Source organism: Bison bison, unplaced genomic scaffold (assembly GCF_000754665.1).
Source record: "Bison bison bison isolate TAMUID 2011002044 unplaced genomic scaffold, Bison_UMD1.0 scf7180017864309, whole genome shotgun sequence".
NCBI classification, from domain to species: domain Eukaryota; kingdom Metazoa; phylum Chordata; class Mammalia; order Artiodactyla; family Bovidae; genus Bison; species Bison bison.
Genome location: NW_011494881.1, coordinates 6,447,449 through 6,471,572, shown reverse-complemented (window position 1 = coordinate 6,471,572; position 24,124 = coordinate 6,447,449). Strand labels below are relative to the sequence as shown.

General features: G+C 38.0%; 1 protein-coding gene across 2 annotated transcripts in view; it reads left to right on the top strand.

The window, feature by feature from the left end:
- The window catches only part of MICU1 (mitochondrial calcium uptake 1), a 215,993-nt gene that overhangs the window by 165,933 nt on the left and 25,936 nt on the right, over nucleotides 1–24,124 (top strand). For both annotated transcript variants that reach the window (XM_010852263.1, XM_010852261.1), the window contains 2 exons: nucleotides 7,311–7,448; nucleotides 23,015–23,123. In XM_010852263.1, the coding sequence (XP_010850565.1) occupies nucleotides 7,311–7,448; nucleotides 23,015–23,123 (247 nt within the window). The remainder of the gene's footprint in view (nucleotides 1–7,310; nucleotides 7,449–23,014; nucleotides 23,124–24,124) is intronic.

The following is a 24,124-nucleotide window of genomic DNA, read 5'->3' as shown; positions in this document are numbered from 1 at the left end:
GTTCTCAAACATATTCTTATAAAAATCAATATTGTGGAAGTAGGTGTTAAGGGAGAAATGGAGAGGTAATCCTTGCCTCCAATAGGAAATATTCTCAACATTAGGACACCGTGCTGTGAATTAATTTTCTAGTGTTCTACCTCTGTTCACTTACTACATATTTATTGTGTACTTCCTTTATGCAAGTTTTCTGTCTAGTAATATATGGCCAGGATACAGGTCTTATTAAGTTGTTATGCTTCAGCCTCCTCTAGGTAGTTTAATCTAGGAATTATTCTATTATATTGTATAACAAATGATATTTGTCGCATTCACTTTTTCTGCTCTTCAAATATGAAAGTAGTAGTCTGTAAACAGAGACGGGGCGAAAGCAATTATGAAAAGAGAAGTGAGACCTAGTAAGTTGAACTTAGTTAACACTTACTAAGAAGAGAATAATCCCATGGTGGATTCATGTTGATGTATGGCAAAACCAATACAATATTGTAGTTAACCTCCAATTAAAATAAATAAATTTATATTTTTAAAAAAAGAATAATCAATTGAGGCACTTTCCTGAGAAGTGATATGGTGATAAGAATATTAATTGCTACATTTATTGGAATTCAGACTATGCACCAAACTCTGTACTAATTTCTCTGCACACATTATCCCAAGTAATCCTTATAACACTTTGAGGTTGTGAATATTATCTCCCTTTTATTTTTTTGATGAGAAGAAGTTAAATTTTTAGAGAAAGTAAGTCACAGCAGCAAGTATGGGTTCAAGCTGAAATTCAGACCCAGGCAGCTGATTCTAAAATCTATATTCCTAGTCATTTAAATATATTACTTGGCATGGAATGAAACCAAAACGTATCAAACCTTGAATCCTTTTGTTCCAGATCTAAAATATTTTTCTCCAACACCTTTAGTCAAATACATCCTGATTTTTATTATCCTATATTAAGTTCATGCATTAGTCTTGTTATTTTCCTAACTTTGACTATCAGACTATAAAGTTAATCTTTTTCCGATCTAACTGTGTGATTGGTACTCAGGTCTTTTAGTCACTTGATTTACTCACCAACATGAATTTTCTTTAAAACCATTTTTAAATAGAAAGAATCCTTGGATTTGGAGTAGAAGAGTCTAGCAAGTTAAAAATTTGGTAATCCATAATCTCATGGCCCTAGATGCCAATGGATTGTTTTGGCTCTTGCTCAGGGCACTGAATCATGTTGCCTTCAATCCAAATTGTAGGCCTTCCTCCTTAGCCTAAAGACAGTCATATTAATTATTGACAATGAAGATGCATCTTGTATTTAAAGATTAAGAAAATTCATACTTTTAAGATTAAGGTAATTTGACCTGGAGCTCTCTAATGTCCCTTACCAATTGTAGAAACATAGATTTCATATTTAAGCTATGGAATGTACATGTCATGTTTGCTGGGTGGTTTGCAGTAGAGAACTGGGCCTGAAATCATTTTTCCAAAACAGTTTTTCTGAGACTCCTAGTGGTAGCAGCAGTGACATGATTCACATCTCAAAATCCAAATACTGTCAGATGGAAAAAGATGTATTCAGCTCAGTGGCTTGAGATTACTCTGCATTACTTGAATTGTACAGTTCAGAAGCTAGGAAAAGCCTATACTTGTAAAAGGGCAGGATTTACTCTGAGGGGTAGACAGAGTCACCTGAAATGTAATTTTGTGATAGAGAAGAATTTTACATTTGTTGAAATATATTAACCTCAAAAGGCTTTAATAAATCAAGACCCACTTGCAGATACTGATTTCTTTTTTCTTTTACGATTTTCTAATCTTATTTTGGCCTTTGTTCGTAGTACATGTTTTCTTCCTAGCTTCCCTTCTTCCTTAAATCATTTCCTCTCTTTATATGTGTGTGTGTGTGTGTGTGTGTGTGTGTGCACGCGCATATGCATACAAATACCATCTGTCCTTCCAAAGAACAACAAGGGGCAAGGACGGGAAGAGAGGCACAGTGTGGTCAGAAACCGATGGAAAATCTTGCAGACAGTTTTTTGGCTCCTCTTCTCTGTCCCCTGTTTCTCTGCCCTGCAGCCCCCTGGGGAACAACAGGAAGCCAACAGCTTGTATCCATTTGAGAAAGTGGCAGTGACAGAAGAGAAATGCTAAGCTGTTCAGCTCTATTCCTAGACTCAGGGAAGCCATGCAAATGGTGGGTAGTGTGCTTGAACATACATATTCTGTGCCACAGGATTCAACAGATTGGAATTTCTTTTTTGTTTTATTGAAGTATAGTCAGTTTACAATATTGTGTTCATTACAGGTGTACAGCATAGTGATTCAGTATTTTTGCAGATTATACTTCATTATAGATTACTACAAGATAATGGATATAATTTCCTATGCTCTACAATATATCCTTATTGCTTACCATTTTGTATATAGTAGTTTATATCTATTAGGCCCATACCCCTAATTTGTCTGTCCCTCCTTTCATCTCCCCTTTTATAATCGTAAGTTTATTTTCTGTATCTTTGAGTCTGTGTCTGTTTTATATTTACATTCATTTGTACTATTTTTAGATTCCACATGTAAGTGATAATATTATTTGTCTTTCTCTGACTTATTTCACTAAACATAATGTTCTCTAGATTCATCCATATTACTGTAAATGACTGTATTTCCTTCTTTTCATGGCTGAGTAGTACTCCATGCATATATGCTTATATATATACTGCGTCTTCTTAGTTCAGTCATCTATTGATGGCTTTTGAGTTCCTTCCATGTCTTGGTTATTGTAAATAGTGCTGGTATGAACATCGGGGTGCATGTGTCTTTTGAATTAGTGTTTTCTTTTTTTTCAGATAGATATACCTAGGAGTTGAATTGATGGGCCATATAGTGGTTCTATTTTTAGTTTTTTAATGAACTTCCGTACTGTTTTCTGTAGTGACCTGCTGTCAGGAAGCATTTAACAGGAGGCTTCCTGTGTGCTGTTTTGGATCTGTCATGAATCGTTTGTCCCTTAGTAATTCCTGAATATTCAGGAATTAAGTGGAGTAGCAAACTACTCCCTGGGGCTTAGGAATGCATGCATTTCCTTCATTAGTTTTTCCATATGGTGATAAGTAATTATTTACGACCCTCTTCCTTTTTATGACCCATACGGTAAAAGTGATTATTCACAACCCTCTCTCTTTCATATGGATGACCTCATGTTTCCTTGATAACTTGTAAGTTTTGATTTTATCTCTGCTGAAAACAGCTACCTTGTAAGACAGTATAAATACTCACACAATGTTGAATAAAACACTTTTGCTCCATCAGAGCTTGGGTCCCCGTGTCTTCTCTCTCTCTCTCAGGCTATTTCTCTGGAGCGCAGAAGCCCACTGGGCTCACTTTCTTGCCCAGGCTAATGAGACCGTCTCGAGAAGGTACTCTGTGCCTTCACCCCATCGAGAGGGTGCCAGGTGCCTTCATGAATAGCGCAAGCCCCGTGTCAGGAGCTTTATTGGTTTTCTGTGTAAACCAAGGAATATCAGCCTCTTTCTCTCTCCTTTACTTTCTTATCATCGACACTGGACCACCAGGTTCCGGTCCATTAAAGGACCTCAACAGCCTGCACCAATTTACATTTGCACCAGCAGTATAGGAAGAGAGTTCCCTTTTCTCCATACCTTCGCCACCATTTATTTGTAAACTTTTTGATGATAGACAGTCTGACAGGTGTGACGTGATACCTCATTGTGGTTTTGATTTACACATTTCTTTAATAATTAATGATATAGAATATCTTTTCATGTGCCTGTTAGCCATCTGTATTTCTTCTTTGGAAAAATGTCTATTCAGGTCTTCTGCCCATTTTCTGATTGGGTTTTTTTGATACTGACTTGTATAGGCTCTTTGTATGTTTTGGATATGAACCCCTTCTCATTATTTACAAATATTTTCTTCCATCCCATATGTTGTCTTTTTGTTTTGTCAGTGGTTCCTTTGCTGAGCAAAAACTTTTAAGTTTAATTAGGTCCCATTTGTTTATTTTTTTATGTTATTTCTTTTTAATTTCATTTTTAATGTTATTTCTTTTTATGTTATTTCTTGTCTTAGAAGACTGATGCAAGAAAATACTGCTACAATTTATGTCAAACTTTTTTTCTGGGAGTTTTATGGTTTCAGGTTTTATGTTTAGATCTTTAAACCATCTTGAGTTTGTTTTTATATGTGGAATGTTTTATATATGATAGGAGGGAATGTTCTAATCTCATTGTTTTCAGTGTCTTTCCAGTTTTCCCAGCACCACTTATTGAAGGAATAGTCTTTTCTCCATTGTGTTTTCTTATCCCTGTGTCATAGTAGTTAACCCCAGGGTGTGTGGGTTTATTTCTGGGCTCTTTTGTTCCACTCATCTTTATGTCTGGTTTCATGCCAGTACCATGCTGTTTCTATTACTGTAGCTTTGTAAATACAGTCTGAAGGAGCAGAGAAAATTGTGGGTGGTACCCTGGAACACACATATTCTGTGCCACAGGATCAAATAGAATGGAATTTCTTAATTGTCCTACTGAAGTGGAACTTAAGAGGCTTTATCAATATCTGATAAATAAAATACAAGCCAATCATTTGAATTGCTTCCAGATGTATAATTAGAAGCTTTCCACACTGTGATAATTTTGTAATAATCCATCTTTCCCCAAAGACCCTCTCATCACCTTGGGGATTATATTCATGTGGTGCCACATGATGTCAAGCTATTGCCCTTGAAAATATAGCCCTAATTCAGGTCCTAGAGAAACTACACTTGACGCTCCCTGGCCTAGTAGGTCTTTAGTGCTGCTCCAAATCTAACTGTAGAGAAGGTAGTGAACTTTGAAGTGGGCTATACTGCTTGGAGCTGAGTTTATAGTTTTTAGGCTTCCCTGGTGGCTCAGACAGTACAGAATCTGCCTGCAGTGTGGGACACCTGGGTTCAAACCCTGGGTTGGGAAGATCCACTGGAGAAGGGAACAGCTACCCACTCCAGTTTTCTGGCCTGTAGAATTCCATGGATAGAGGAGCCTGGCAGGCAACAGTCCATGCAAAGAGTCGGACACTTTCACTTTCACTCCCTTTCATGTTCCAACCACATCAAAATATCAACAATAATAATAATGATAGAAAAAGGCAAGTCTGTGTTTTCAAAGAACATTAATAAAAATGCTAATTTGAGCACTGGAATTGTTACTTGGGGATCTCCACTGGAAATTGTCTTTACTGCTTTGAAACGTGGCAGAGGTGAGGTTTATGCCCCTGTGGAGAGCAGATGAATGCAGGCTTTCATAAGCCTGAGCACACTGCTGCTGCTGCTGCCAACACTGTAAAAAGAGACATTGCAACCTTGAATCTATCTTGTGGGATAAAACTTAACTCATCTAATTCAAATTTATGGGATTTCTGTACAACTGTGAAATCTCCCAGATAAAGGTAAAATGAACACCCTAAATAGTGGAAGCCTAGGAGACCAGGGATGGCACACTTGCCTTAAAGAACCCCAACTTTGGCGTGGATATCACATGTCACTGAAAATCTGATTTAAACATTGCAGAAAGTATGTTCATTTGCAAAAAAACTTTATCAGTCCTCCATTTTTGTTTCAGGGTAGTTAATTGAATCATAAGTCAAACTTAAATCCTGAAAACTTTTGGTATTGTCAAAAATTAATCAGCTCTGTAGAAGTGATGGTGTGGCAAACATGAAATACTGAGTGGTTGAGTTAAAAACGAGGCTTTTGCTTAGTATTGCTGATGCTGATTTCTTTGGAACAAGTTTTGCTTCTCACTCAAATATGACTAAGCACTCTTGCTTTATAAGTTTATCCAAAACAACATGTTGCTATCCTATAGGATAAATATGTACTAGTGTTTAGAAGGAGGAAATAGTATGTTATTGAGATAACAGTCTGTGGGTCCAGCCAGAGCCACATATGACTCCCAGCTCTAACTTCATCTACCTCAGTTTTCTCAACTGTAAAATGGAGCTGATAATATCTACTCCATAGGATTGTTACAGCAATTAAATGAAAGATTGTATGACTGAAGTACCTGGTTCATAGTACACTATCAGCAAATGATTGCTGTTGTTAAAAAGTAATTCTTGTGTCTTGCTCACTGACATAGTCTGACCAATGAGGAGACAAAGTGTATATTGATTTACCAAACTAAGCAAGGAAATAAAAACTGAGAGAGACTTTCACCCTTAACTACATACTTCCTTATTTTATGTCTTACATGTAAACCTTATCTTGTTACTAGATGGTAAAGTTCCTAAGGACAGAAACTGAATCTTCTTCTTTCCTGTACCCTACGGTGACTAACAGTGCTAGATAACTAGTAGACATTCAGGAAATGTTTGTTGACTTGATCTTAGCAATGTCCTATGTCTTTATATAACCCTCTTAGGAGAATAAGATTTTGCCCTACCATGTAGGAATCTGAAAGTTTCTTTGTAACTGTTATTTTCCATAAAATCGTGGGGAAATTTTACCATGTTAAAATCATTTTGCTTTCTAATTGGTTTCTAGGCCCATCTTTAGCCATTTTATTAATACACATTTACATATTATTAACACTGCAGCTGGTATTGAGATCACTTCTCTCTGTTTTTAAATGACAATCTTCATTTTCTGATATTACTTAGATTAGCTTGAAGTTTTTTGTGCTTAGCCTTTCTGTCTGCATATTTAAATATGCGTAATGATTTTTTGTAGCTTTGTGATAAGTATGCATGTCTAATTGAGGCATCGTATGCCCTATACATTTTTTTTTCAAGTTCTGTTGATGTTCTAACATTTGATTACCATTTGGGGGAAAACTGGAAAACACATTGCTCTTCTTTGAAATTTTTAGAGGTCTGTATAACAACATTAAGTACAGATCAAGGAACTGGTATGTACAATTGATCAAATTTATAATAATTAACTTTTAAGAAGTTTTCTCTGAGTAACAGAGATGTGGATGATCCAGAGAGCACTTATTACTAATAATATTACTGATGAGTTTGAATGGAGATTTAACATGGTTTTTATTCTCACAAGGAAGTTCCTGATCTAGAAGATATAGGAAATGTTATAGCAGCTGTTTTATTGGTGAGAAAATTGACTCCTAGAGTAGTTGGGTAACTTAGTGGCAGATCTGGAATACCCAAATATTCTGTTTCTAATTTTTTTAAGTCTTGGTAAGAATTATAGTTCAAAATATGATCCCAGCCATTAGTTGTTCTCAGAATCCAACAGTTGATCATTCCACATCCCATGTCAAAATACTTTCCATTTGACCTCGTGAACATTCTTTCTGTTCACTTTCCAGTTTGAACGCCATGACCCTGTGGATGGGAGAATCACTGAGAGGCAGTTTGGTGGCATGCTGCTGGCTTACAGTGGAGTACAGTCCAAGAAGCTGACTGCCATGCAGAAGCAGCTCAAGAAGCACTTCAAAGAGGGAAAGGTAGGTATTTTTGCTTAGAGGAACCCATGAGAGCATATTGTTACTGCAAAGGTACTAACATAATGAGAGTGAACTAGTAACTAATTATGACTAATTTATTTCTGGTACTTGAAAAAAAAAAATAAGCAGTTTGTGAAGGAGAAGGGGTAGCCTCGAATGACCCTAGGTTTTTTGGTTCAGATCACAATGTGACCATGAACTGAAATAGTGAATTGAAAGAGAGAGACTGGTTCCCCAGGGGAGATATAGAGTTCCCTTGTAGATATCTTCAGTTTAAGGTGCCTGGGGACTACCCAAGTAGAGATGGTTAGCCAGCAGTTGAATATTCAAATCTATTTTAGAGGACTGAGCTGGGTTTGGGAATCATCAACACACTATTAGAATTAAAATCATGAAGATTGATGAAGTTACCCAAAGAGAATATTATACAGAAAAGAACCATGAGCCAAGGGCAAGATCAAGTGGAACACTAACATTTAAGCAGTTCCAGAATGAAATCTTGAGGAAATGGTTAGAGGAGTACCTAGAGAAAGTATTGAAATCAAAGCCAGGGAAGAAGAAGGTTCAAAAACTAAGGGATCTACAGTGTCCCATGGGAAAGAGAGGGTCCAGTAAAATAAAATGATAAATACCTGGTGGTTTTGGTGAAATGGTGATGTTCGGGAGAGTTGTTTTATTACAGTGGTCCAATTGGAAGGCATATTAAACAGAAAGTGAGAAAGTTGAAAAAAGGAAGGAAGAAGAAAGAGGGAGGGTCCAGAAAGAAGGAAATAGCATATGTTTAAAACTCTGAGGCAGTAGTATATTAACTCTGCTTGGGCTTCTATAGCAAAATACTATAGACGGGGTGGCTTAAAAAACAGAAATTTGTTTTCTCACTGTTCTGGAGGTTAGAAGTCTGTTATCAGTGTGAAGGCAAACTGGGTTTCTAATGAAAGCTTTCTTCCTGTCCTTTAGACAGCCACTTTCTTGCTCTGTCTTCACATTACCTTTCCTTAGTGTTTATACAGAGAGAGAACATGCTCTCTAATGTGTCTTCTTATAAGGACACTAATCCTATCTGACTGGGGCCCCAGCATTGTGACCTCATTTAACCTTTATTATTTTTTTAGAGGCCCGATCTCCTAATACAGCCACAGTGGGGGTTAAGGCTTCAGTGTATTAAGTTTCAGGGGTGAGATGACACAAACATTCACTCCATAACAAGCAGGAAAGACGAATCTGGCATGTGTAAGGAGCTAAACCGGGATTATTGTGGTTGTCAAATACTAACAAAGAGGAGAATGGCCTGAGATGAGGTCTGAGAGGAAGATGTGGGCAAGAACCTGCAAGACCTTGTAGGCATGGAATGAGTTGGGGTTTTATTCACAGTGCAATGAGAAGCTATTATTAAAGAGTTGTGAGCAGGAAAATAGCGTGGTTGTGTGTATGTTTAAAGAGACAACTCTGGATGCTTTATGAAGAATAATTTGGAAAGGAGCAAGCATAGAAGCAAAAGACTGAGACTAAGATTATTAGAGATTTCAGGAGGAGATGAATGGGTCTTTTTTGAGAAGCATGAGATTGGAGACCATGGATTTGTGATGACACTAGTCAACACTGCTCTGTGAGAGCCTTCAGAGCTGTACCTGGTACAGGAAGAAGCAGATGGTAGAACTGAGTCAGTGTCTGGGGTTTTCTAGGCAGTGGATGAACAAACTGAACCAAAAACTAGTAAAGAGGCCAGATCTTTTAAAGATCATGTACACACTCACAGAGACACACATACACAAACACACACAGCAGTGCAAGGGCTAGACCCCAGATCTCATCCTCAGCCCAATACCCTTCCCACATGACAACAATTACCACTTAGCCATGCCTGGAAAATTGACCTAACATTAAACATGTTCCATGAGGGATTGCGAAGGTAGTGTGATATAGTAGACATGGAGCTAGAAGACTTGAGTTCAAGTCCTGCCTGAGAAGTTTCTGTGGACGTTGGATAGATCACTTAACTGGCCTCGTAAACTGAGACCCTTGTCCTTTATGCAGGCTCTAAACTTTAAAGACTCAGTAAGAAATAGAATTGCCTGGGCTTATTTCCATCAATCTTTGTTCAGGAAATCTTGCTTGAATAGCATCACCCCCAAGTTGGTGGAAAGCAGTTCTTATCAGCTAGAGTTTTTCCTCCATACCTTGGGTGTTGAAAAGCTGCAAGGACCTCTGAACAGGCTGTGGACTGCAACTGAGAGCAGGCTGGATTCTGAGAGAGAGTGTCAGCTTCTCTGAGCAGTCCAGCCAGTCTGAAGGTGTTCTCTTGGCTATGAAGGAAGACTCCTTAACAGAAAGTGACAGAGGACAATGCTTCTCTCCTAAAGAGAACTCCTATATTACCTAGTACACAGCTCATATCTATTGGAAGTTGTAATTTCAGAAAGTTGATCACAAATATCTAGGTGAATTTTGTAGAGAACGCACGTTTCTGTTGACCAGACCCTTTTTTAATGTTTTGGCTGCACCACACAGCATGCACTCCCACCAGGGATTGACCTGCAACGCCCCACCCCCATCCCTGCATTGGAAGCATGGAGTCCTAACCGCTGAACTGCCAGAGATCCCTGACCAAACTTATTTTTAAAGTTTTGGTCCTGGCATTGATTTGACCTTAAAATAATTTTCTATCACTCCCCAAGTCTCTCAGTGGTAAAGAATCAGCCTGCCAGTACAGGAGACACAGGTTTTGTCCTTGGGTCAGAAAGATCCCCTGAAGAAGGAAATGGCAACCCACTTTAGTATTCTTGCCTGAAAAATCCCATGGACCAGAGGATCCTTGTGGGTTACAGTCCATGGGGTTGCAAATGAGTCGGACACCACTTGGCAACTAAACAACATTATCTATCATGATAGGTCAATTCATGTTTTGATATGAATTTATATTTAAAAGCAATAAATTGGGTGTTGGAGACATCTCCCTTGAAGAAATAAAGTATTCTAGCTTTGGCAGGAGTTAATTTAGGACCCAAAGACCTTGCAAAAAAGCCCTAAAGTGAAAAGACAAATTTTGTCAGGTGATAAAAATCTGGGGTGCTAAATTATTTCTGGCCCAGAATTTCTAGCCTGCTTTAGAAAGGAGATGGAGATTGATTGTACTCTCATGTTGGTAAAATAATTTGTGAACATAGCAATTAACTAAAATGAGAGTTAATGAAGGGCCTTTCCTCCTAAGGTTACCAGTCCATCTCTCTGGGACCATTTCCCATTATAGAGGAATGACTATCTGATTTCTAATTGCTTCCTTTATTCCACTCTGGATTTGTTAACATGAAAATGTAAGTTTTCATTTGGCACATGTTAATCACTTTCTGTGTGGGGTTCTGTACAAAATTTCAAACCAGAACTAAAAGACTGAAGGTCCTAGTGGTGATATTAAATAAATATTGGCATATTAGTGACCATGCAGTGCTTCACAGCCATTTTTATTTTTTGTGTTTCTAACAGCTTTGCTAGATCTCATTTTGCCTTTGAGAATATAGAGACACAGAAGAAGAGAAATTAATGATCTGCCCACAATCTGGACTAAAATCTGAGGCTTCCTATTACAGATCTTGTCCCTTCTCTAACAAAATTCTGTTTTTCCTGACCATATTCTTCCTCTAACGCAGTTCTCTGGACCTGGTTTTCCAGTAGGCTCACTTGGGGAACTTTTCAGAAATGTGGTTGTTGAGACCCTCTTCAAATCAACTAAATCAGAAGCTCAGTGGGTGGGTCCAGGCATCAGCAGTGCTTAAAAGTCTCCCCAGGTGATTCTAAAGTGCAGTAAAGCTTGCCACAGCCACTGGGCTGGAAAAGTCTGCTTCATCAGTGTCTCTAGTTCTGTCCCTGAGTAATAGCTGGAAGAACTGGGGAGCCTGCCATGCCCGGAAAAATGACTCTGTTCATGCTGAATAACCACCATGTTTCTTATTTAACAAAGGCAGTTTTTTCTTTTCTTTCTTTCTTTTTTTGTTTTATGGAAAACATGTTTTGTTTCAGCTTTGCTTTCAAGATTAGTCCCTAACCTCTATCAGATTTTCCCCATTCCCCTCATTGTCTTTTTTTTCTGTGAATTTTTCTTCTAGGTCAAATGTAACTCAACTTAAAATGTTTTAAAACTTTCCATCCTTCAAATTACCTTCTTCTCCTCATTAAATAAAAGAGTTTCCTGAGACTTCATAGGTGTAATTCACAGTGTTGGTTCTCTATGGTTAAGAGTGCAGACGCCCACAAGCTTTAATAATTTAGTAAATACACTCAAGAATGAATTGAAAGTTACAGTTCAGTGGCAGACATTGCTATATTCAAAACCAGGTACTTTAGGATAAAAGATAAAGCCATCACCTATCCTCAAGAAATATGTAGTCTGTAATAGTCTAATAAAACATATATCTATGCAAAGGATGATCTAATTTCATATCAATATTTATTGAGCACCCATGTGCCAGGCACTCTTCTAAATATTGGGAATACAAGAATGAGCAAAACCAGCTGTCTGTTCTCATAGTGGAGGAAGACATAATAAATAATTATAATACAACCCACTCAACTTTGAGCCTCTGAAAAGCACCATCTTACTCATCTTTGCCATCCTCTGTATGATGTCTCACAGGCAGTTGTTTATCAGATGCATTGATGAATGTATAGTATGTACCCTCATAAAGATATAATAAAACTGTTCGGTTATTTACTTTTCTTGTTTTCTGTGGATAATATTCATGTGGTCTCTTCTGTTCACATATTCTCTCAGATGCTTGACAGTTGAACCCACATTGTGGTCTTCATAAGATGTCAGATTCTAGAAACATTGATCCCAGAACCTTTGAGAAACTCTAACCCCAATTACTGGGTGTCCACCAAAACTATGTAGTATAGCACCCAAGATGTGGCCATTAAACTTAAAAGGTTAGAATTCTACTTCATTGATTTGCTTTGTGTTACTGATTACCTTTGAAACCTGTACCTCCCTCAAAAGAGTACTAAGCTGTGAGTTACTATTCAGAGATTTAATTTTATTTTTCCACCTATTTTATTTTCAATTCTCCCCACCCTCAATACAATTAGTGTCATATACCTCAGCCTTTTCCTTATTTCCTATCCCTCAAGACCCTATACAAACCAGAGAAGAGAATATATCTCAGAGCATAACTGAGTAAATTCATTACTACTAGTTTTGTAGTAATGAGCCTGACAGCTTACTCGGGACTTTGACCTATCGTTTCAGTTCAGTTTAGTCACTCGGTCGTGTCCAACTCTTTGCGACCCCGTGGACTGCAGCACGGCAGGCCTCCCTGTCCATCACCAACTCCTGGAGTCCACCCAAACTCAAGTCTGTTGAGTCGGTGATGCCATCCAACCATTTCATTCCCTGTCATCCCGTTCTCCGCCTGCCCTCAGTCTTTCCTAGCATCAGGGTCTTTTCAAATAAGTCAGCTCTTCGCATCAGGTGGCCAAAGTATTGGAGTTTCAGCTTCAGCATCAGTCCTTCCAATGAACACTCAGGACTGATCTCCTTTAGAATGGACTGGTTGGATCTCCTTGCAGTCCAAGGAACTCTCAAGAGCCTCTCCAACACCATAGTTCAAAAGCAATACTTCGGCGCTCAGCTTTCTTCATAGTCCAACTCTCACGTCCATACATGACTACTGGAAAAACCATAGCCTTGACTAGGCAGACCTTTTTTAACAAAGTAATGGCTCTGCTTTTTAATATGCCGTCTAGGTTGTCATAACTTTCTTTCCAAAAAGTAAGCATCTTTTAATTTCATGGCTGCAGTCACCATCTGCAGTGACTTTGGAGCCCAAAAAAATAAAGTCAGCTACTGTTTCCATTGTTTCCCCATCTGTTTGCCATGAAGTGATGGTACCAGATGCCATGATCTTAGTTTTCTGCATGTTGAGCTTTAAGCCAACTTTTTCACTCTCCTCTTTTGCTTTCATCAAGAGGCTCTTTTTAGTTCTTCTTCACTTTCTGCCATAAGGGTGGTGTCATCTGCATATCTGAAGTTATTGATATTTCTCCCAGCAATTTTGATTCCAGCTTGTGCTTCATCCAGCCCAGCATTTCTCATGATGTACTCTGCATATAAGTTAAATAAGCAGGGTGACAATATACAGCATTGATGTACTCCTTTTCCTATTTGGAACCAGTCTGTTCTTCCATGTCCAGTCCTAACTGTTGGTTCCTGACCTGCATACAGATTTCTCAAGAGACAGGTCAGGTGGTCTGGTATTCCCATCTCTTTCAGAATTTTCCACAGTTTATTGTGATCCACACAGTCAAAGGCTTTGGCATAGTTGATAAAGCAGAAATAGATGTTTTTCTGAAACTCTCTTGCTTTTTCAGTGATCCACTGGATGTTGGCAATTTGATCTCTGGTTCCTCTGCCTTTTCTAAAACCAGCTTGAACATCTGGATGTTCATGGTTCACATACTGCTGAAGCCTGGCTTGGAGAATTTTGAGCATTACTTTACTAGCGTGTGAGATAAGTGCAATTGTGCAGTAGTTTGAGCATTCTTTGGCATTGCCTTTTTTGGGGATTGGAATGAAAACTGACCTTTTCCAGTCCTGTGGCCACTGCTGAGTTTTGCAAATTTGATGGCATCTTGAGTGCAGCACTTTCACAGCATCATCTTTCAGGATTTGAAATAGCTCTACTGGAATTCCATCACCTCCACTAGCTTTGTTCGTAGTGATGCTTTCTAAGGCCCACTTGACTTCACATTCCAGGATGTCTGGCTCTAGGTGAGTGATCACACCATTGTGATTATCTGTGTTGTGAAGATCTTTTTTGTACAGTTCTTCTGTGTATTATTGCCACCTCTTCTTAATGTCTTCTGCTTCTGTTAGGTCCATACCATTTCTGTTCTTTATTGAGCCCATCTTTGCATGAAATGTTCCCTTGGTATTTCTGATTTTCTTGAAGAGATCTCTAGTCTTTCCCATTCTGTTGTTTTCCGCTATTTCTTCACACTGACCACTGAGGAAGGCTTTCTTATCTCTTCTTGCTATTCTTTGGAACTCTGCATTCAGATGGGTATATCCTTGCTTTTCTCCTTTGCTTTTCGCTTCTCTTCCTTTCACAGCTATTTGTAAGGCCTCCTCAGACAGCCATTTTGCTTTTTTGCATTTCTTTTCCATGGGGTTGGTCTTGCTCCCTGTCTCCTGTACAATGTCACGAACCTCCGTCCATAGTTCATCAGGCACTCTATCAGATCTACTTCCTTAATCTATTTCTCACTTCCACTGTATAATCATAAGGGATTTGATTTAGGTCATACCGGAATGGTCTAATGGTTTACTGAGTACTTTTTATGTACAAGACATTTATTTGTCATCTCCCTAATTATCACGTCCTGCTCGGTGGGTAGGATCCCTGTTTTTGAGATGAAAAATGCTTTTTCCAAACCTTCATTATTTGTCTGAGAACACACAGTGTCTTACGAGGTGGCACTAGGATTCAAAGCCAGGCTATCTCATTCCAGGGTCCATAATCATCCTACTGATGAATCTGTTTATTGTCACTGTTCTCTATGATTTGAATAAGCAGAAGAGTTTGGAGTAAACAAAAAAAACAGTGTTACTAGACTGTAGCCTATCTCTTAGTGAGATAGCTAGAAAGGTGAGTTATGGGACCAGATTGTAGAAGACCTTGTATACTACACTAAGAAGTTTAGGGGTTTCCAGTTGACACTGATTGTCACTGATATTTTGTCAACAGTAGGAATGAACATATAAAGAAAAGTGATGTTTTAGGACATTTAGATTCTTAAAGAAATGTAACTAATAGAAATGGTGTAACTTCCCCCTACTGCCAGGCACCAACCAGTTGAAGAAACCTCTGGGCTTCGCAATGGGACGATGCTTTGTTGAGCAAGACAAGCATAGTAACACCTCTGAAAGGGTACCCACTTGTTGGCAGTGACCACGTGGAGGGTGGGAGACTAGATGACAAGGGTAGAGGAAGAATTACTTTGCACTGTACGAAATATATTATCTAGTATAAAAATAATGTAAATGTTTTTTAAAACTAACCAGAAAAATTGAGCAAATAATAGATTGGTGAGAAGCATAGCATATAAGAAAGAAGCATATAAGAAGGAGACTGTTCCTTTTTTTTAATGGGCCATAGAGGGAACTCAGGCAGTTGGGTTGATTATTGGCAGATGGATTTACTATGACCAGTTAAAAGAGAACACAAGAGAATCATCATTACAGTGTGTTTATACCACCCATGGCCTCTCAACATGAGATACTAAATTTACAGCTGACTCCAGAGGAAGCCAAATTTTCCTTCCTTCTCTTCTCATTCTACTATAACTGCCTTTTTATTTTTTAACAGTTTTATTGAGGTGTAATTTATATATCATAAAGTATGTATAAATTAACTGAACAATTCACCCATGAATGGTTTTTTGTAAAGAGACACCCATCAATGATTTTTAGCAAATTTAGTAAATTTGCAGTCATTACTGCAATATCTAGTTTTAGAAGATTTCCATCACCCCAAAAAAGAGCCCTCATGCTAGTTTATAGTCAATACCCATTTCCGCCTAAGTCCCACACAACCATAAATCTTCCTTTTGTCTCTATAGACTTTCCTTTTCTGGAAATTTCATATAAATGCATTCATATAATAATGTAGTCTTGTGTCTGGCTTCTTTTACTTATATTTTTAGGTTTATCCATGCATACAATAGACTACTATTTACTGTCTATATAGTGGAATTATTGTTCAGTAACTCAGTCATGTCCAACTCTTTGCGACCCTATGAGCTGCAGCACGCCAGGCTTCCCTGTCCTTCACCATCTCCCCAAACTCATCTTCATTGAGTTGGTGATGCCATCCAACCATCTGTTCCTCCATTATTCCCTTCTCCTGCTTTCAGTCTTCCCCAGCATCAGGGTCTTTTCCATTGAGTCAGCTCTTTGCATCAGGTGGCCAAAGTATTGGAGCTTCAGCTTCAGTATCAGTCCGTCCAGTAAATATTCAGGATTTAGGACTGACTGGTTTGATCTCTTTGCAATCCAAGGGACTCTCAAGAGTCTTCTCCAACATCATATAGTTCAAAAGCATCAATTCTTTGGCACTCAGCCTTCTTTATGGTCCAACTCTCACATCTGTACATGACTACTGGAAATGCCACAGCTTTGACTAGACGGACGTTTGTTGGCAAAGTAATGTCTCTACTTTACTATACAATGGAAGACTATTTACTATCCATGCAATGGAATACTATTTACTCTTCAGAAATACTGTTTACTATTCAGTATAAACTACATACTAATGCTTTATAACTTTTTATTTCTGAATAGTAAATAATATTACACTGTATAGATATTTATATCTTGTTTCTGCCATCACCAGGGCTTCCCTGGTGGCTCAGAGGATAAAGCGACTGCCTGCAATGCAGGAGACCCAGGTTCGATCCTTGGGTTGGGAAGATCCCCTGGAGAAGGAAATGGCAATCCACTCCAGTATTCTTGCCTGGAGAATCCCATGGACAGAGGAGCCTGGTGGGCTTATAGTCCACGGGGTCGCAAAGAGTCGAACATGACTGAGCGACCTCACTCGCTCACTCTGCCGTCACCAGTTGATGAACATTTGAATTGTTTCCAAATTGAGGCTGGTATAAACATTTACATACAAATCTCGGATGTGCATCTATGTCTTTACGTCTCTTAAGGAGATTCCTAGGAGTGGCTAGCTGGGTCATATAGTAAAATTTTGTGAAACGTCCTTTTTAAGAAATTTGCCATACTGTTTTCCAAAGTGGGTGTACCACGTTGCATTCCACAGCAATGCATGAATTCATTTTCTCCATATCCTCACTAAAAGTTGTTATTATCTGTCTTTTTGATTAGTCATCCTAATAGATATATAGTGATATCTCATTGTGATTTTAGTTTGCATTTCTCTAATGAATGATGATCTGAAGCATTGTTTCATGTACTCTTTAGCCATTCATATATCTTATTTGGAAGATGTCTGTTCAAGTCTTTCTTTAACTGGGTTATTATTATCTCATTATTGAGTTGTAAGAGTTCTTTATATAATTCTGGATACAAATTCTTTATCAGATATATGATTTTTAAATATTTTCCCCAGTCTGTGATTTGTCTGTTTTCTCAGTATTTTGAAGCACAAAATTTTTAACCTTGATAAAATCTATCAAATTTTTTTCTGTTGATGGATTGTGTTTTTGGTGTCATATCTTAAGAACTCTGCCTTGCCCAAGGTCAAAAGATTTTCTGTTTTTTTCCTGAACATTTTATCAGTTGCTTTTAATTTTGAAAGACAATTCTGTCTGCTTGTTTAACAACTTCTCTAGTGTTAAATTCATTTTAAAACAACATAAAGAAATACTTCTGTTTAGAGTCGAAGTACTATTAATTTTATTTATTTTTTTAGTCCAGTCATGCAAGTTCTTTCAGTTGGTTTGTTGAAAATCTGGTCACAGAATAAAATAACTCCTGCTTCTTGTACTTCCCCATAGTATATTTTTTTTAAATCCATTTGATGCCAAGCCTAAGAGAAGGGTATTTCCTTTTGACTACTATGTCTGCAGTTCAAGTCACCCAAAAAGATTGTGCTTAAGCTATAGCCTTCTAAGTCCAGCAACTCAACTTTCATAAAGCCTGTCTTTGCACTTTCTATCCACAAACTTCATGTTGCACTCTTATTCTAGCTTTATGCTAATAAATCTCTGGACTTTTTACTGAGGTAGTTACCAAGAAATAATAATTTTGTGAATAGCATCACCTTTTCTTTAAGGAGGCCTATCAAAATTTTAAGCTCTTTAAGACCCAAGACTCATGTCCAAAGCAATTTTATTTTCCTCACTGTTCCTAGTAGAGTGCTAAGTGGTTAGTAAGTGCTCAATAAAAATTTTTATTATATTTATGTAGTAAAAGGCAAAATGTTGCATATTTTTATTTAATAATGGCTTAATATGATTTATATTCCACTGTTTTTCTGTCATCAAATGAATAATCACTCAATTTAGATTTTTCTGTTCTCTAATAATTCTCAGTGTAAGCACTGTCGTCTTTAATGTTTCACAGTAAATTAACTAACACACATTAGAGGTTGCCCTTTCAGTTTTAGGAATTTATGTTAACCTTTTAGCCTTAAAAATCCTTTCATAAACTCAGACACCAATGCTCCCCTACCCTGTGGAAATCCATATGTAAAATTTAAAAAGGAGAAAAGCTTTAGCATATCTTTTTTTAAATTTACCATTAAAAATAAAGAACAAAATTTACCATTTTAACCACTTTTAAGTGGTTTAATAGTACTAAGTACATTCATACTGCTGTGCAACCAAAACCATCATTCATCTCCAGAACTTTTTCGTCTTCCCAAACTGAAACTCCATATCATTAAACAATAATTCCTCATTATCCCCCTCCCCGTTCCTGGAAACCACCATTCTACATCCTGTCTCTAGGAATTTAACTACTCTAGGTAATTCATATAAGTGGAATCATACAGTATTTGTCCTTTGTATTTTTTGTAATTTGTGTTATTTCCCTTGACATAGTGTGTTCAGAGTTGTCCTTGTAGCATGTATCAGAACTTCTTTCCTTGTAAAGGCTGAATACTCTTCCATTAATGTCTTTTGATGGAAAGAGAAGATGGTATTAGTGTATCCATTCGTAAGCAGATGATATAAAACCTGTGCTTCTGATCCAGTGGAATTCTCCTCGTATTATGTTATAGCCTAGTGCTTACATTAGTTAGCATATTGTAGCATTTTTACAAGGAATGAACTCTGAGTGCTCTAAGTCAAGACCATGAGAATGACTTCAAGTTGAGAGGAATTATTTAATATAGGCCTTCCAGTTCACCACCAAAAGTTATGGAACTTCGTACATACTAGGTGCTCCATAAATGTTTGAATGAATTTTTAAATATGGATGGACCACTGTTCATAATTTCCAAAAACTAGAAATAGCCCAAATGGAATAGTCACACAATGGAATAGTTACAGCAATAAAAGTGAATGAACTACAGACATAACACTAAAGCATTAAAAAATGTTAAAGACAGAAGCCGGAGACTTCCTGGCAGTCCATTGCTTGCCTCCTTGCTTCTAGTGCAGGGGATGCAGGTTCAATCCCTGCTCAGGGAACTAGGCTCCTACATGCCATGTGGTGTGGCCAAATATATATGTATGTGTGTGTGTATATATATATATATATATATTTTTTTTTAAGACAGAAACCATATAAAATAGAATACATACTGCATGGTTCCATTTATAAAATTCAAAAGTAGATATACTTAAACTCCTTAAACATATGTTAAAGGATGCATAAATAGATAGAAAAGCTGTTTTTTATGAAAGGCAAGGAAATGAATCTCCTAAAATTCAGAATGGTTTTTATCACGGAGAACAAGCTCATAACTGTAAAGGGCTATTGTTGGGGAAGGGGAGGGAGGCTCCTGGGATGCTGACAGTAATCTGCTTCTTGACCTGAATTGAGTTTTTATGGGTGTAAAACTTCATTTTACAGAGTTTGCTCATTTGTACGTATATGTTTTACATACCTTTCTATTTGATCCTCATATTCCACAATTTTAAAATATTTAAATTCTGTGATTCTAAGGGGAAAAGCCAAGGGAATATTTCTTGCAAAGATGGGCACAATAAAGGACAGAAACAGTATGGACCTAACAGAAGCTAAAGATATTAAGAAGAGGTGGCAAGAATACACAGAAGAACTATACAAAAAAGATCTTCATGACCCAGATAACCATGATGGTGTGATCACTCACATAGAACCAGACATCCTGGAGTGCAAAGTCAAGTGGGCCTTAGAAGCATCACTACGAACAAAGCTAGTGGAGGTGATGGAATCCCAGCTGAGCTATTTCATATCCTAAAAGATGATGCTTTAAAGTGCTGCACTCAGTATGCCAGCAAATTTGGAAAACAGCAGTGGCCACAGGACTGGAAAAGGTCAGTTTTCATTCCAATCCCAAAGAAAGGCAGTGCCAAAGAATGTTCAAACTACTGCACAATTACACTCATCTCACATGCTAGCAAAATAATGCTCAAAATTCTCCATGCTAGGCTTCAACAATATATGAACCAAGAACTTAAGATGTTCAAGCTGGTTTTAGAAAAGGCAGAGGAACCAGAGATCAAATTGCCAACATTTGTTGGATCATAGAAAAAGCAAGAGAGTTCCAGAAAAACATCTGCTTCATTGACTACGCTAAAGCCTTTGACTGTGTGGATCACAACAAACTGGAAAATTCTTAAAAAAAAAAAAGAAATACCAGACCACCTTACCTGCCTCCTGAGAAATCTGTATGCAGGTCAAGAAGCAACAGTTAGAACCAGACATGGAACAATGGACTGGTTCCATATTGGGAAAGGAGTACATCAAATTTGTATATTGTCACCTTGTGGCATCATGCAAAATGCCAGGCTGGATGAAGCACAAACTGGAATCAAGATTGCCAGCAGAAATATCAATAACCTCAGATATGCAGATGACACCACTCTAATGGCAGAAAACGAAAAGGAACTAAAGAGCCTCTTGATGAAAGTGAAGAGAGTGAAAAAACTGACTTAAAACTTAGCATTCAAAAAACTAAGATCATGGTATCTGGTCCCATCACTTCATGGCAAATAGATGGGAAAGCAATGGAAACAGTGAGACTTTATTTTCTTGGGCCCCAAAAGAGGTGACTGCAGCCATGAAATAAAAGACTTGCTCCTTGGAAGAAAAGCTATGACCTAGACAGCAGAGACATTACTTTGCCAACAAACGTCCTTCTAGTCAAAGCTGTGGTTTTTCTAGTAGTCGTGTATGGATGTCAGAGTTGGACCATAAAAGAAAGCTGAGTGCCAATGAATTGATGCTCCAACTGTGGTGTTGGAGAAGACTCTTGAGAGTCTGTTGGACTGCAAGGAGAGCCAACCAGTCGATCCTAAAGGAAACCAGTCCTGAATATTCATTGGAGTGACTGATGCTGAAGCTGAAGCTCCAATACTTTGGGCACCTGATGTGAAAAACTGACTTCTTAGGAAAGACCCTGATGCTGGGAAATATTGAAGGCAGGAGGAGAAGGGGATGACAGATGATGAGATGGTTGGATGGCATCACCAGCTCATTGGACTCGAGTTTGAGCAAGCTCTGGGAGTTGGTGATGGACAGGGAAGCCTGGCGTGCTGTTGTCCATGTTGTCACAAGGAGTTGGACACTACTGAGCAACTGAACTGAACTGAGGGGGAAAAACTAAGATTATATGACATAATCATAGAGTATTTTAGCTCTTAGTTAGATTGATAAAGATATCATTGGCCAGTTTCCTGGTCCTACAGTACCAGGAAAGTACTATAGTCTATATTAAGTTTTCCTTTTTACTGAGTTACAGATATAAATTCCTAGGCTCTGTAGTTTGCATGCATGCTTAGTCATGTCCAACTCTGTGCAATTCCATGGACTGTACCCCACCTGGCTCCTCTGCCCAAGGTATTTTCCAGGCAAGAATACTAGGGCGGGTTGCCTTTTCCTACTCCAGGAGATCTTCCCAACCCAGGGATAGAACGCATGTCTCCTGCGTCTTCTGACAAGTGGATTCTTTACCATTGTGCCACCTGGGAAGCCCAGGCTCTATAGTTCAGGGAAATGGAAATCGGAAGAGGAGCGGTACTGGGTAGAAGCCTGTCAACATGTGCAGTCCATTAAGGACCTTATGCTTCATTAAAATGCACTAACCTCAGTGTCTTCCCAGTGTTACTCACTTCTTTGAAATTGTATTCATTTCCGTCCCAGCATGATGTGTGAGAAATGGAAAGCAGGCAGATAGGACAGATCTTCCTCCCTCTAATCTGTCTTTATCCAACTACTCTCTTGAGCCATCATAAAAGGTAGAATTAAAGATCAGCAAATCTTTGACTAGCTTTTGAAAAGAATTTCCTCGTTCACAGAAATTTCATCAAATTAAATTTACATGGCCAATTGCTTCATTGCTTCATTAGTAGCTTTTAAATTGGTATAATGAACAACTTTCCCAGTTGCTTGGGTTCTGCTAAATTCTGAAACTATTCCCATGTATATCACTGACTTTGGTGATTCTTTAATTAGCTTAAGCCTCAAAAAAGCTTGACTGGCCTATTGAGTAGGTTATTAAAATGAAAGTCCTAATGGATCTTACTTGTTAAGATGTATAACAAATCAAGTGGCTACAGCTCATTTAGGGAGTGTCACAACAGATACTGTGGCTAATTGGAGGATATGGTTAAAAATATTTTGATTAAAGATATCCAGCCATCACTGTAAACAGCTTCATGTCAGATTTTACATATAAGGGGAAAGCAGTTAGCTAGCATGCCTTTCTTAGAGTAAAATTGAAAAGTTTTGTTCCCCTGTTGTTTGTAAATTTGACATTCCTTGAGTAATTTGTTGAGTCTCTGTTCCAGACATAGCATAAATTTCTGATTTATAGGCATGAGTAACTGCCTAGTCTTCTGCATTTTATGCTGCTTTTTGCACAGGCTCCTGCCTTACCTTATTGTTTTTCTTCTTTCAGGGGCTGACATTTCAGGAAGTGGAGAACTTCTTTACCTTCCTAAAGAATATTAATGATGTAGACACTGCATTGAGCTTTTACCATATGGCTGGGGCATCTCTTGATAAAGGTAATGAAACCCAAAAGTGTTTTTCTGAAGCTATAAACAGTGAATCTGTAATCCATTAGGTGACTGCTGCTGCTGCTGCTAAGTCGCTTCAGTTGTGTCCGACTCTGTGCGACCCCATAAACGGCATAGACCCCATAGACAGCATAGACCCCATAGACAAAAAAGAAACCAAACTATTCCTTCCCAATAAAGAATGAATTAAAATGAACAGCAACTTTAGCTTCACATTATATATGTCATGACTCTGGCTCTGATAAGAGAACTTCCAAATTCCATGCATTAGTCCTCAGCTTAGATGTATTTCTAAGACTAATCATTTAAAGATGGGCATCTGCCTTGACTATAACCCTTCCTTAACAGAAATGTGTGAATTTTTCTTGACATTGTTTTAATTTGCTTTGTTTTGTTGGCATTGCATGGGCCTTGCATTTCACCCTGAGAGGCCAAGTTCAGCAAATATATTTTCTTGAGCTAAACACTATAGTCAAGGCAGGTGCCCACCTTTAAATGATTAGTCTTAGCTGACCTAAGACACATCTAAGCTGAGGACCAATGCATGGAATTTGGAAGTTCTCTTACCAGAGCCAGAGTCATGACATATATAATGTGAAGCTAAAGTTGCTGTTCATTTTAATTCATTCTTTGTTGGGAAGGAATAGTTTGGTTTCTTTTTCGTGTTAGTTTTTGTGTTTTTCTTTAAAGATAAAATCATGAGTCTGAGAATAGCACCTCCACTGGCTTACTTCATACAAATTCAGTTCCAGTTTGTACAGGCAATGGGAGAGAGCCGAGCAATTGCAAGCAGTTTTTCCCAATATATGAAATACTTCAAACATACACAACAGTTTAATTATTGAGAGAACATCCATATGTCCAGCTCAATTAACATTTTGCTATATTTCTCTGATAACTGTGCATATATTCATCCTTCTGCTTATCAGTCCCTCATTTTTTCTGATGCAGAGTCCGTTAGAGACTTAAGTGTACGTCACTCCAGCTTT